General features: G+C 38.6%; 1 protein-coding gene across 1 annotated transcript in view; it reads left to right on the plus strand.

The window, feature by feature from the left end:
- LOC107742750 (nuclear receptor corepressor 2-like) overlaps nt 1–14,770 on the plus strand; it is a 110,415-nt gene that overhangs the window by 78,510 nt on the left and 17,135 nt on the right. Inside the window, exons 19-32 of the mRNA XM_016555787.1 lie at nt 203–308; nt 5,841–6,081; nt 7,611–7,658; nt 8,006–8,167; nt 10,416–10,528; nt 10,649–10,751; nt 10,832–10,930; nt 11,049–11,152; nt 12,616–12,763; nt 12,848–12,970; nt 13,075–13,149; nt 13,248–13,462; nt 14,026–14,386; nt 14,473–14,682. Of these exons, the coding sequence (XP_016411273.1) occupies nt 203–308; nt 5,841–6,081; nt 7,611–7,658; nt 8,006–8,167; nt 10,416–10,528; nt 10,649–10,751; nt 10,832–10,930; nt 11,049–11,152; nt 12,616–12,763; nt 12,848–12,970; nt 13,075–13,149; nt 13,248–13,462; nt 14,026–14,386; nt 14,473–14,682 (2,108 nt within the window). The remainder of the gene's footprint in view (nt 1–202; nt 309–5,840; nt 6,082–7,610; nt 7,659–8,005; nt 8,168–10,415; nt 10,529–10,648; nt 10,752–10,831; nt 10,931–11,048; nt 11,153–12,615; nt 12,764–12,847; nt 12,971–13,074; nt 13,150–13,247; nt 13,463–14,025; nt 14,387–14,472; nt 14,683–14,770) is intronic.

Genomic DNA, 14,770 nt, shown 5'->3' on the forward strand with positions numbered 1-14,770 from the left:
TTACATTTCCATAAGACTGCATGTGGAGTTGTCTATATTTGTTTGTGTGTTGCGATGATGATTAAGTGTGTGTGTGTTTGTGGTTTTGTGGCATTAATGGGCTGTTTACAAAGACAGTAAATAAGAGAGAATGAGGTTCTGACCATATTAAGCAATAACTCTTCTCTGCTATTCTCACTCTCAACACAATGACGTCTGCTAGGCCGAGTTTGTTGAGTTTCGCCCATGATGGAGTGATCGCTTCTCCACTTCAGAAACCGCTGGACCTCAAACAGCTCAAGCAGAGAGCAGCCGCTATACCTCCCATAGTAAGTACCTACCCATACTGACATTTGCCTTTTTATTTTCAGTCACTTGTGGTTTGAAATTCATGAGGTTTTCATGTTAACAACTAGCATATCTGGCCAGATTACGCAGATTAGCATCTTCTCTCCATGTTGCCATGGTTACTAAGGTTGTTTTTATTCCCATGAGATGTTAGTTCTCTTAGCTATTCAGACACTCATGATGAGCTAATAGCCCGAACGTCAGAGCTCTGGCAAGTGGAGAGGTGTGGAAACTGATATGCGCTGTTCTAAGAAAAGCTTGCATGGTGTTAGTCTCAACAAAACAACCGTAATTGTTTTAAATGACTCAAAGAGGTTGTTTTTGTTGCTGTTCGTTTAAGACTACATGTAAATGACCTCTGTTATGACTGATTAGCCTTTTGTGAAAAAACCACCCTGTTTAAAGACAATGATGTGGATGTGGGCGGTCATTAGGGGTGTGCAATATTTATTTTCTATGATAACACTGTATTTGTTGTTTTAATGATGTGTGAGATGACATTATCAAGTATGTTACTCACTCAAAACATGTCTGTGATGTAGCTTAGTATAATATAGCAGGGCTCCAGACTCATTCTTCCCACTGGTCGCTCTTTTGCGACTAACTTTCTCAGTTGGTCGAACGATCACATGATTTGGTTGCATTTTTTATTTTATTTTGCTACAACATGGGATTAATCAATGCATGCTGATGAACTTTTATCATAGTTTATAGTTATATGGAAACGAAAAGTGGTTACCATTCAACCTGTTATTTTTCTTCAGTATTTGTGATTTGAATTTTGTGAACTATACATATTTCACTTTTTAAGACTAAAACAAAAGATGGATTCTTTATTATTCTTAATTAAAAAGCACAACAACAGTAAACAGTAAGATACAATGACAAACTAGCTTACAAAACATTTATTAACAAAAACGAATAAGATGAGGCATATAGCATACACCACATGCTGTATTATATAGCCTACCAACTAATAAATGACAGAAAATTTAGCAAACACCGAGGAATCAAATAAAAAATAAATAAAAGAGAGCTTCCATAGCATAACGTGAGGTAAACAGCAAAGATAACAAGCTTTTCAAAATGAAAACAAAAAGAAAAGTAAAACTAAACTTGATGTCGGTGACAGTGCTTGCATGTTTTTTGTTTTTTTCACACAAGAATTACCAACATGTCCACCTTCTCTGGTTTAAGAAGCGGTCTTTTACTTTAGCTTGAAAACCATCCATCATTGTCTCAATATTCGCATCAATTTTGCTGCGCGCACCTTCGCACTAAACCAGGCTCTACACTGTAAGCACTGCACAGTTCAAACGAGTAGCGCGGTTTCGTTATGGTTTCGTTTGCCATTTGATGTTTCTCATATGCAACAGAGCTTAAGAGTTGAACAACGCGGTGGTCGCGCCAGTGCGACCGCTCACAATTTAGTCGCACAGGCAGAAAAAAATGGTTGGTCGCAGTCTGGAGCCCTGTATAGTTATATATATATATATATATATATATATATATATGTGTGTGTGTAGTTAAGCAATATCACACCAGCCAGAGTGCTGTTCTTCCCCAAATATCAGCATGGTTTCAAACTTGATATTGATTTTTTTATACAGTTTACTGATTTTATACCAATCAATAAACAACAAAGTTAATATTGCGAGTTATGTTTTGAATATTGTCTGTACAGGTGCATCTCAATAAATTAGAATGTCGTGGAAAAGTTCATTTATTTCAGTAATTCAACTCAAATTGTGAAACTCGTGTATTAAATAAATTCAATGCACACAGACTGAAGTAGTTTAAGTCTTTGGTTCTTTTAATTGTGATGATTTTGGCTCACATTTAACAAAAACCCACCAACTCACTATCTCAAAGAACCAAAGACTTAAACTACTTCAGTCTGTGTGCATTGAATTTATTTAATACACGCGTTTCACAATTTGAGTTGAATTACTGAAATACTGAACTTTTCCACGACATTCTAATTTATTGAGATGCACCTGTATTTCCACAAAGATAATAGCCACACACAACAATGTTTCATTTCTCAATGAGTCTGTTTTTTTAAATCAGGTGAGTTAATGATTCAGTGACCCATTCATGAAGACAGTCACTTGCTTCATTCCTGAATTAATCAGCCATTTCAACAAATCTGTTTAATGAATGACTCAATGACTCACTTATTAAGACAGTGACTTGCCGCCACCAGTTGGTGTTTTTAGCTCCATAGATGATGCATACATCTAATAAGGTTGGAAAATATTGCTTTAATAAAGGTTAAAAAAAATCCTGGGAAAAAACTATTGCCCTCTTAAAGGGGTCATATGATGCGATTAAAATTTTTCCTTTCTCTTTGGAGTGTTACAAGCTCTTGGTGCATAAAGAAGATCTGTAAAGTTGCAAAGACTAAAGTCTCAAATCCAAAGAGATATTCTTTATAAAAGTTAAGAGTCGGCCACGCCTACCTAAAACGGCTCGTTCTAACACGCCCCAACATACCTGCGTCGTTCTGTGGGAAGATTTGCATAACACCGCCCAAATGTTCACGCAAAGAAAGAAGGCGTAACTTTTATTCTCTCTGTAGTTTTGTTGTTTACGCCGCCTGTCATAAAGACGCTGTGTGCTTCATTGTAAAAGCGAAACTACTTTGTTTGGTCTTCCAAAAGAGGACGATATCTCATGTTTTTGAATCATCGCTCCGGCCTGACAGGGCATCATCACAATATGGCAAGGGGCGTAACATTTCCGTCTCACGCTTGAGGTATTCGGCCAATCACAACGCACTGGATAGCTGGCCAATCACAGCACACCTCGCTTTTTCAGACCGATGAGCTTTGTAAAAATCGACGCGTTTCAGAAAGGCTGTGGAAAATAATGTGTTTTTTGAATCTTAAACCGCTTAAACACATTTCATTTCGCCAAATTCACAAAATACTGTTCTTTTTAGCAGCGTCATATGACCCCTTTAAATGTGATTGTTGTCACTGCTGTGAACTAAGTGCCACACAGAATGTAGCCTGTAATATATTCAGGCCAAAACCAGCACCAAGGTACCAGCACAAAAAAACACTAAGCAGAATATTGTCTAAATTATTCTTAGTAGAAAATATCAAGATAGATGGATATAATATATGATATATAATAAGCAGGCCTGAGCCTGGTCAGTACCTGGATGGGAGACCTCCTGAGAAAACTAGGTTGCTGCTGGAAGAGGTGTTAGTGAGGCCAGCAGAGGGTGCTCAAAAAAGCACCGTCCTTTGCTCTGACCATCATGGCCTCCTAATCATCCCCATGCACTGATACACTGATAATCACTCTGTGTCCTCGCCACCAATAGGCTGGTGTGTGGTGGGCGTTCTGGCGCAATATGGCTGCCATCGCATCATCCAGGTGGATGCTGCACACTGGTGGTGGTTGAGGAGATTCCCCCCCTTTCATGTAAAGCGCTTTGAGTACCCAGAAAAGCGCTATATAAATGTAACAAATTATTATTAATTATTATTATTAGGGATGCACCGTAACCGAAAATACTGGATGCACTTGGCCGAAAACCGAAACCGAAAATGCTTTGTAATGATTATTTATTATTTTATTAAATAATATAAAGTAATTTTGTAAGACTTTTTAAATTTAACTCAATAATTTTAATGATACTGAATTTAAAAAACACAAGCCAATAAAATAACCACACTTTTACTGAAAGTACCACAATAAAACTGGACAGAATTTATATTAATATTTGTAACACTTTACAATAAGGTTCATTAGTTAACATTAGTTAACTACTTTAGTTAACATTAACTAAGAATGAACAATAGTTCTTCAGCATTTATTAATCTTAGGTAATGTTAATTTCAACATTTACTAATGCATTATTAAAATCAACAGTTGTGCTTGTTAACAGTTAATGCACTCTGAATTAACATGAACTAACATTAAGAAAGATTAATAAATACTGTAATCTATTGTTCATTGTTCGTTCATGTTAGTTAATACATTAACTAACATTAACTAATGGAACCTTATTGTAAAGTGTTAACTTAATATTAAATATCAATATATTATTTTTATTCACGTCTATGCAACAGAATCAGATATAAGTTGTTGTTGTTGTTTTTTTTTACTAATTATCCAAATAATGTATAGTCCTACAAAGCTATTATTATCAGAGCATATGAGCAGAGCAGAGCATAGCGTCACTGAAGGTAGCATCATTTTACCAGCCATAGCGTCACTGAAGGTAGCATCATTTTACCAGCGTTGCCCAGTACAGCTGAACTAGCCTACACCATGTTACAGCACAGTAGCACTACTACAGACAGGAACAAGTATACTGTATAGAAATTTCCTGTCAGCGCGTTATTTGAGCGGACTTTGCTTTTCCGGTGAGCATGAGCAGTACACGAGCGGAATGCACTTTCATAGTGCGGAATACTGAGCGGAGCAATACGCACATTGACGAGGAGAGTGAAACCTGCGTGCTGAACACTGCCGGGCGGGGAGAGCCATATACATTATTATATGTAGCCTATATTTTCGGCTCGTATTTTCAGCCGTTTTTCTCTTTCTCTTTCGGTAATTTTCGGTGGCCGAAAATTCGGTGCATCCCTAATTATTATAATATGACTGCAAGGGGTGTGCGATATTGGCCAAAAGAAAAAAAAAAAGAAAAAATCTATATATATATGTATACATATATACATATACATATACATATATATATACATATATATATATACATATACAGTGGGGAAAATATTTATTTGATCCCCTGCTGATTTTGTAAGTTTGCCCACTTACAACGAAATGAAGGGTCTGTAATTTTTATGGTAGGTTTATTTTAACAGATAGAGACAGAATATCAACCAAAAAATACAGAAAAAACACATTATATAAAGGTTAGAAATTGATTTGCATTTCAGTGAGTAAAAATAAGTATTTGATCCCCTTCCAACCAGCAAGAATTCTGGCTCCCACAGATTGGTTATGTGCCCATGTGGGACACAGATTAGTCCTGCCACTTTAAGAAGTTACTCCTAGTGTCAGCTCGTTAGGTGTATAAGACATCTGTCCACACAATCTGTATCTTCCATTCCAACCTCTCCCACCACCATGGGCAAGACCAAAGACTTGAATGGGCTACAAGACCATCAGCAAGAAGCTTGGTGAGAAGGAGACAACTGTTGGTGCTATTATTTGGAAATGGAAGAAATACAAAACAACTATCATTCTGCCTTGGTCTGGAGCTCCTTACAAGATTTTGCCTCATGGGGTAAGGATGATCATGAGAAAGGTGAGGGATCAGCCCTGAAATGCAAATCAATTTCTAACCTTTATATAATGTGTTTTTTCTGTGTTTTTTTGGTTGATATTCTGTCTCTATACGTTAAAATAAACCTACCAAAAAAATTACAGACCCTGTATTACTTATTTTTCATGATATGGCACTTGTACATGTAACATGTATATGTTTTGTATAATGCGGTGTAATGAGCATTTTATGTCTCTGCTTGTAGATGCCAGAGATGTCGGTAGCAGGACGCAATAACCGGCCCAGGTTGCTGGGGAAGCAGCAGGCTATGCCCCACGCTCTTGCATTGTACCAGCAGCAGATTACCATGGCACATGAATCTTCCCAGGAGGCCAAACAGCAACAATCACAGCCAGCCAAATCTCAGCATAACACAGGGGGCGGAGACTCAAGCAGCCCACGGGTCAGGACTCGCAGCCCTGGTGTCTCTGAGAGAGAGAGAGAAGGTAAGCTGGTCTTTATCCCTCTGTTCATTATCTTTTCATCTATTCTTTCAGTTCGTTTTCCTCTCCAGCTTTCTCAACCACCATTGTTTTCCTCGGTTGTGTCTACTACACCAACTAAGCAAGTTATGATGTGTGTGTCTGTACACATGTGGAGTGAGCAGTAGGGTTGTTGCCTTTTTGAGCGCTGTGAAGAGTGTTGGTTGTAAATATAGTAAAAAAGGGCAGTGTATATTTAGCCAAGACCCGACCACCTAGATGGACAGCTAGTGAACCAACTTTGTTACTTGACATGTGCAATTATGAAATTGATGCCTGATGTGCAACAAAGGGGTGACAGGTTTTACAGGCAAAGGGTGCATCACATTTACTGTTGTTTGGCCGATTTTCAGAGGCAAAATCATTTCAAATGATCATGAATTTCACATTAGGGTGAAAAATTTCTTCATACAGATTCAAGGGTTCAAGTTGGTCTCACAGGTTATTCCAAGATCACCACCAGAAAGCTGCTTGGTTTGAAAGTGTGAGCTGTGTTTCATACATCACTACACTATTGACCATAGATTAATCTATTTGCCTGCAAAATAGTGCTGAAATTTTGCCATGATCCACCTAAACACAGAAAAAGTAAAATCTTGAGTTTATGAAATATTAAAACCAACTGAAACTATACTGGAATTGAAAACCAAAATACAGCAAAAAATAAAGTATTTTTAAAAGGTTCAAAACTGTAATAACCTTGCCAGTCTTTACTCTCTTAACACATATTAGGTATCACAATAGATTTGTGACCATATTGGTATGAGCTGAGATAAGTGATTCTTATTTTGTATAATCATCAGACATGATTTCATATTTATTACACTGCTCTTTGGCAAACTTGATTCTGAAAGGCCAGTTGCAGAATTCTGTCAGCAAATGTGTTTTGTATAATGACCACTAAAGTGTATAATTGACTTGTTGCCCCTGGCAGTTAATTTCCTACATGGCTGTGCTAGTCTGTATATCTCTCGCACCACTCCGCGGCTTCTTTCCTCTTCCAAAGTAAAACAATTTCAACCCAAATCAATATTTTATGTTCTATTTTTTTTTGGGGGGGGGGGAGATTAGCATAATAAATGGGATAATGTACAGTCAGCAGGTCATTTTGGCAGAAAAATATTTTTATTTTACAGTAATTTTAGACTGACTGTGCATTATCCTTTACTTAAACTCTTGTTTTCTGTATATTCTATATTTCAGTTTATCCCTTTAAAAGGGCAGACAAACTGGTGTAGTTTTTATTTATTTGTTTATTTATCTTATTATTATCGACCATCATATATAATCTCAGTTTTATTACATGTTATTTATGGGAGAAGGAGTCCTCAACAGGGAAATTTCACTTAATTAAAAAATAGATTGTTATGGTGTTATTTAATTTGGGCACTCAGAACTAAGTTGTCACAAAACTGCTCCTTTCGAGTACTTGGAGAGAAAGAGAGTCTTGGGTCATGGCCATGTGATGAGCTGCAGTGTGTCTGTCCCTGCAGAGCTGGAGGGGAACGAGAGATGGCTTCAGGCTCTGCTACATGGATTACGTAGGTTTACACACCACACAAAATACTCACTGTTGGAGCAGACTCTAATCAAGCGTGTTGATTTCTGGGAGTGTGAATGATTTGCAGATGTGTTTGCATGCCGCTAAGCTCGCAGATTCCAGCTTACAGTGTGTTGGTGAGCCTGATGATCTGTGAATGTGTGCGAGGAAGAGTCTGAATAACTGCTGTCTGTGTGTTTTCACACTGGAGATTGCTGCTTTTGATACAGGGGTTGTGATGATTTGAGCTTTTCATTTTCACCTTCGGCAAAAAAGAGTGTCATAGAATGCTATCCAGTAATTATCTGTTTGGCAGTCACCTTTGTATGTTTTTTTCCATGTGTGCAGATAAATCTCGAGCATTCTCTCCTCTTGCGGATGGTAAAAAGATTCCCGGGGCTGATGACGTTCGGGCTGTAGGTCTAGGCCGGCCAGTGATGTCACCGTACCAGCTCTCTCCCAGAGACATGGCCAAACTCAGCCATGAACAGCTGCTACACTACAATCCCTGTAAGACAACATAGCCCTGTTAATTAGGTCAAAAATAATAATAATAATTATCATAAAATATTATTTATGTGTATATATATATATATATATATATATATACACACAGACACAATGTAATAACATTAGCTAAACATATAAAATATGTTAGAAAGTTTAAAATAATTAAGATTTTTATTTGATCAAAAATACAGTAAAAACAGTAATATTATTGGGAATTATCATTACAGTTTAAAAACTGATTTTTGATTTTTTTAATATTTAAAAAATTTAATTTATTCCTTTGAGTGCAAAGTAGGGTTGCGCTGATAGAAGATAGTATTGTGTATCGACAATAGTGAGAGATATCGCCTGTGGCTGATGCCTTTGACGATCGCAAGACTATTATTATTATTATTATTATTTATATCACGTTATCATGTGTTAAAAAAAAAAAGGACAAAAAAAAATACTTTCAGTATTTTTCAGTTAAGATGTTTATTTAGTTAGTTGCAGAAGATTTCTTTTGTAGAGCCCTGCATTTCAGCCCTTTTTTACGCTGACTTTTTTACGCCCCTAGGGCCGGGCTTCAGGCCAATTTTCACGTCATAGTTCAGACGCAGGCCGGGCCTCGGGCCTGTTTTAGGCTTCTCCTTATTTTTATATTTTAGACATCCATCAATTAGTGATGAAAAAAATCTGCCGCGCTGGTGGAAACAACACGAGACTGTGCTACCGCGACTGACAAGAGCGGCTCGACGGTGTTTAGTGTCCCGCAGCAGCTGCAGCATGCGTGCCTTCAGCGCAGCTGAAGAGTTCTGTGTTCAAATGCATGCAATGGGCAAAAGCCTGCCGCAAAGCCCCAGCAAAAGTAATTACCATGAATGTGTCAGGGGGAAATAGTAAGGAGATATTAGAGTTATTTACTAATAAACTAGTGTTTTCTGAGTCTCTGACAATCCTGACTCGCCATCTCATTAGACGCGACTTTAGAGAGAAGTGCATCTTTACAGATTATGATTATAATGAAAGAGTTTTTGTTTTCGATTTGTTTTATTTCGTTAAGTAGTAATTTAAAGCTTTCTATAGATATATTGATCATGTCTGTGAGGCATGTATTCGCAGAGTTTCAGTTCATTTTTGTGAAGTGCTCCTGTTCAAGACCGAGACGGCAGAAAGCGCATCATGTTTGTTTTCTTTATTTTATAAAATCACAACGTTTTGTTGATATTGTGAGTGCACACAAATAAAAGTTGACGCTTTACAGTTACGAATGATGTATTACTCTTACCTTTATGAGCAAAAATGACGGCGTATTTTAAGTTGTTTCCACTGAAAAAAAAAATGCAAGTGATTGCGCTGGCGCCTCCATGTCCTGCAAAGCGCGCTTTAGCTTCCACATCCGCACAACTATTGGATATAGCGCACATTTATCTAGGTTTAACGTTTAAACATTGTTATATGCTTGAACTGTTTTAGTATATCTATAGATTTTATTTTAGGCAAGTCTTGATTGAGAGATGATTTGAGAAGGCTAAATTGATCAAACATAGGCTATGATCAGCTCACTGTCTGCCGCTTGCCGCTTGGTCGTTACTTTAAAAAACAAAAACTTATAGGCCTATTTAACGAACAAAAAAATGCTCCAAACATTTTTCTAAATTAACTTGATAAAAAAACAAAATGAAATATAGTCACTTTGCCATTACATACAAAACTTAATTATTTTAATAGCTGAAACAGTAGTATAAGCCATTTTGGGAGAAGGGGGAAAAAAAGACGGGCTCGGGACGGTAATTCTGATTAGCTGTCGGACACGGGCCAGGCTAGGGCCTAAATTTGAGGCCCGTGCAGGGCTCTTATTCTTTTTTTCATTTGAACTTTTCTATTCCTCCAAAAATTCTGAAAAAATCACAGCTTATGCAAAAATATAAAGCAGCAAAAATTGTTTTCAACATTGACAGTTATAAGAACCATTTTTAATAATTGAGCACCAGTAATTATTGATAATAGAGCACCAAATCAGCATATTAAATTGTTAAAATAGAAAACAGTTCATTTAAACGGTGATATTTCACACTATTACTGTTTTTACTGTGTTTTTGATCAAATAAATGCAGACTTGTTGAGCATAAAAGATTTCTTTAAAAAAAAATTTTTTTTTAATTATTCCCAACTTTTGTCCAGTAGTGTAAATAATACCATTAATAATTTAAACTTTGTTATTAATCTTATTGAGATTATATGTATTTTTTTAATTTCCCTCTTTCAGCATTGGCTCCCACTCTACAGCCACAGGAGAGAATGGCTGCAGTGCGGCCTCTCCATATCCCAGAACCCCCTCCTCTCATCTCCTCTGCCAAACCTGGTGGTTCCATCACGCAGGTAAAAGCAGCACAAGTTGTATAACTGGGACCTATGATCAGTATTATGTGTAATACATTCAGAGTGTTTTAATGGCTTGTTAATGTGAACATGCATAATTAAACTGGTTTTGTATTGCAGGGTACTCCGGTGCAATTGCACAACCCTTCTCATGGCTCCGACCATGGGAAAATCCCAGCACCAGGATCCCTGGCTCTCTCCTGGATGGACCAGAGGAAAATGGGTGAGTTTGAGTCATGATTGTGAGAGATCACACGTCAACTGTCCAGTTTCCATATCCAACATCTCTTTCTGTCTCCTCAGGAGGGTTTCCAGTGGTTAAACAGGAGCAGTTGTCTCCACGCGGGGCCGCCTCCTCTCAGACTGAGAATCTCTCCTCACAGGACAGCGCTACGTCACGGGGTGAGTTTGGGACAAATCATTATCCCTCATCTCAATTCAGTTTTAATTCAAAGAGATTAAAATGCAGAAATAAGGCTCATATCATGAAGAGATTGAAAACCTTAACTCGCTCTTACAGGCCCCATGCCAGCTGTTCAGGGTGGCAGCATCACGAAGGGCATCCCTGGCACACGTGTGCACCAAGAACCTTCCATATCATATCGAGGAGGTTCAATCACTCAGGTAAGAAGCTTTTGTCTGCACAGCACACATTTAAAAATGGAAAATGCACCGTGAACTTGGTTCATATTTGTGGTTACAACTGTGTCAGTGTTTTTCTGTTACGTGATGTTCTCATTCTTGGAATCCTCACATTACAGTGAGCAGTCAGCTCTTATAAAAGCCCCTTCAAAAAGCAAATGGAACGGGCAGTTTGTCTCAGCCATATCACGTCATATTATGACATAACTGGTAATCAGTTGCCATAGCAACAGGTACACAGAGTCCAATCCTATTCTCTCCTTTTATTAATGTGTTTATACGCCTACGCAGTCTGATGTTACCGATCACTCAAACACGTACTCAGTGTGCCAACTGACCTACTGTGACACATTACACGCTCAAGCAAATCAGAATAGGTTAGGGCGAGCGTTTAATCAGACCAGAGATAAGCTCTGTGTTTAACTGTGTGACATTATTGGCAGATTTATTGGGAGATAAGGAGTCATTGTCAGTAAGAGTTCACCTGAGATATGGGCATATGCAGCTGTACAACATACAGTGTTATGTAATGCTGAAACATTATCCAGTCCACCAGTTAAAGATCAAACTTTTAAAATTAATTTGTCCTGCTGTGATTTCTTGCAACAGTTTGAATAGTTGTCTGCCTTTTTTGTGGCACAAAATCAACATGATCATATTCTTCATTACTGTAACCTTAAAATATAATTGTTATGAAATACCAGTGACACAAAGTGCTTGCTTCCTCTTTTCTCACAACACAAGGGTCAAACCAGGTCAGGCCCCAGGAAGTCTTAACATCCTTGATGTACATTGTAGTCTTCCTAAAATTGTAAAGGTTTTTGTGTGGCATGATCTTAATAATTTTTTTCTTACGTCTTTTACTCATAGTTGCCTTTACACACTGTAATTGGAAAAAGTATTTCAACAAGTGTTTTTACCTATTACATGCGTCACCTTTAAAGACAACATAAACACAAAATTGACCAGTTACTATCTTTGTAAATTTGCCTCATTTTATAGTTCACATTTTATTATTGCATGTTATTCTAAAGTAAATGTTTTCATATTTTGTTAACTTTCTTTTTCTGAAGCAGTTTTTCTGCTGATTGTTTTCTGTTTTTTTTTCTCTCTTATGTGTGCATTAAAGTCATTTTGACTGTTTTTATTTAATATTGCCATGTTTATTATAAATGATTTATCCATGCACATCATTATTATTTTTAAATTCATGTAGTCTTGTAATCTTTCATTCAAAGCATTAACGTCCCCTCCCCCCTCAAAATGACTTATCTTCTCTGATGATGTCTACTCGCAGTAATTAGCAAACAGCAACAATCCATTCAAAATCAAGCTACATCCTACATTTTTTTCCCCCATTAAACAAAGTATCACTTGGATATATGTCACAAACGGGAAGAAAAAATGATCATTCTGTTTCAATCCTTTCCTATAATTTCTTTCAGGGCACTCCTGCAGATGTCTTGTATAAGGGCACAATAACCCGTCTGATCACTGAGGACAGCCCCAGCAGAGAGAGAAGCAGAGAAGACACTCCTTCTAAGGGGCACGTAGTCTACGAGGGCATCAGTGGACACATCCTCTCCTTTGACCGTAAGTGTACACAAACATGCAAATGCTCAGAACCTAATAAAGGGAGCAGTTGTCTCTGACTATTGTTTGTGTTTGAACACACAGGGGGTCCAAATTCTAAGGAAGAGGGTCGTGGAGACATGGCTGGGCTGAAGAGGACCTATGAGATGATGGAGGTTGGCATTTCTCGTGTGCCACCCATCAGAGACTCACTATCTGCCACTGAAGGTGAGCATAAGACACCCTTCTTTAACAAGCATGTACAACAGAGTTCCACTGTTTATCCTTTTTCCAGTTAACGTTCCTTCACCTGCCGTCTCCCTCTTTTGCAGGCTTGATCAGTCGAGCAATGCCTCACGAGCGTGATAGTCCTCATCTACACCACATCCGTGGATCCATATCCCAAGGTCAGTATGATCTCAGAAACTCAGCCTCGACTGAACACCTTTAGCTCATACAAGCTCTTGCTCTTATTTCCTTTGTCTTACATTTTTTTCTCTCCCAGGAATCCCGCGGGATGACTGTCAGCGCCGGGAGGTTAAACAGATGAAAAGAGAGGGTTCCCCATCACCCCGTGGCCCTGGTCATCCCACTGACACTCTTAAATCACGTTCTCACGAGAGTATAGTGACCACCGTCAAAGAGGGAGGACGCTCCATCCACCTGATCCCTCCTGAGGGGGTTGTGATAGGCAAGCCTAAGGAGGGCTCAATCACCCAGGTGACTGGCTTTGATTTGTGTTTTCTTGGTATGGTAGGATATCTGACAAATACATTTTTTTGAAGACTGGAGTATTTGAATTTTTTGAAGACTGGAGTATTGATTTCTAAAAAGTAAGCTTTGAATCACAGGACCACATTTGAAAATATATTCAGAAATCCCGAAAGTACTACACTTTTCTTCCCATGTTTATTTCACAGAATATTTAGAGGTTTTGTCTGAAACTGCTGAAAATGCATAAGGGCTATAAATACTGAAATTTACAAAATTATGAGAACTAGGGTACATTTATGTACCTCTACAATAAAATAAAGGTGCCTGACAGAACAAATAAACCAGAGGTTCTAATGACCAAGTTTCTTCTGGATCAAAATCCTTACATTTGTCATATTGTAAATTCTTTAATAGGTTGTTCATTAAATACATTCAAAAATATAAAGAAAATCCAAAAGTAACAAGACTTGATAAGATTCAAATGTTGCCTTTACAGTATACATTAAACATCAATACCACTCAACCCTCTGTCAAATTAACCGAATATTCACCAAATGTGTGTTCTACAGGGCACCCCTCTGAAACAAGAGCCTGTTGGCTCATCCAAGCGCCATGATGTGCGGTCCATCATCGCCAGCTCTCCTCGGCCTTACTCTGGAATGTCCTCTCATCTAGAGCTCAGGCCCGAGCACAGAGGGTCTGACAGGACCCGATATGAGGAGGTAGGGTGCAAATCACGACCCAGCGCTGTGGTCAGCACCCCCGGTTCTCTGTCCCGTACTTCTCCATTGGCACTTAGTGGAGAGCAGAGCAGCAGACCCCACCACAGTCCAGTGGGCTATGAAGATCACAAAAGATCCGGCTACCCTCCGCCCTCGCACAGAGCCTCTCCACTGTCCGGCAGAGAAACCTCACAGCGTGCACATGAAGGTATCATGTTCTACAAATCACTGGCTTTCAGGAGCTGGTGGTAGTTTGTATGGTGTTTAAATGTTGTTTCACTGTGTGTGACTTAGGCTCTAGTAAGGCCCAGCAGCAGGAGAGAAAAGCCACTCCCACCCCTCGAGAGGTGAGCTCCACTAAGTCTCCACTGGCAGTTGGTGAGCACACTGCGTCTTTGGCCTACGAGAGGATCCTGCAGGGGCTGGGAACGGATATGTACCGTGGCCAGATACCTCTACCATTTGACCCTGCAACTCTGCCCAGGGGAATCCCGATTGAGCCAGGTATTTGCAGTTTAGCAGCACAAATATTAGGGTGCAAATTGCCATTTTTATGGAATACTTGGAAATATCAGGGAACGTGTGATTTCCA

The sequence above is a fragment of the Sinocyclocheilus rhinocerous genome, unplaced genomic scaffold, assembly GCF_001515625.1.
Source record: "Sinocyclocheilus rhinocerous isolate Xijiao unplaced genomic scaffold, SAMN03320098_v1.1 scaffold2212, whole genome shotgun sequence".
Lineage (NCBI taxonomy): Eukaryota > Metazoa > Chordata > Actinopteri > Cypriniformes > Cyprinidae > Sinocyclocheilus > Sinocyclocheilus rhinocerous.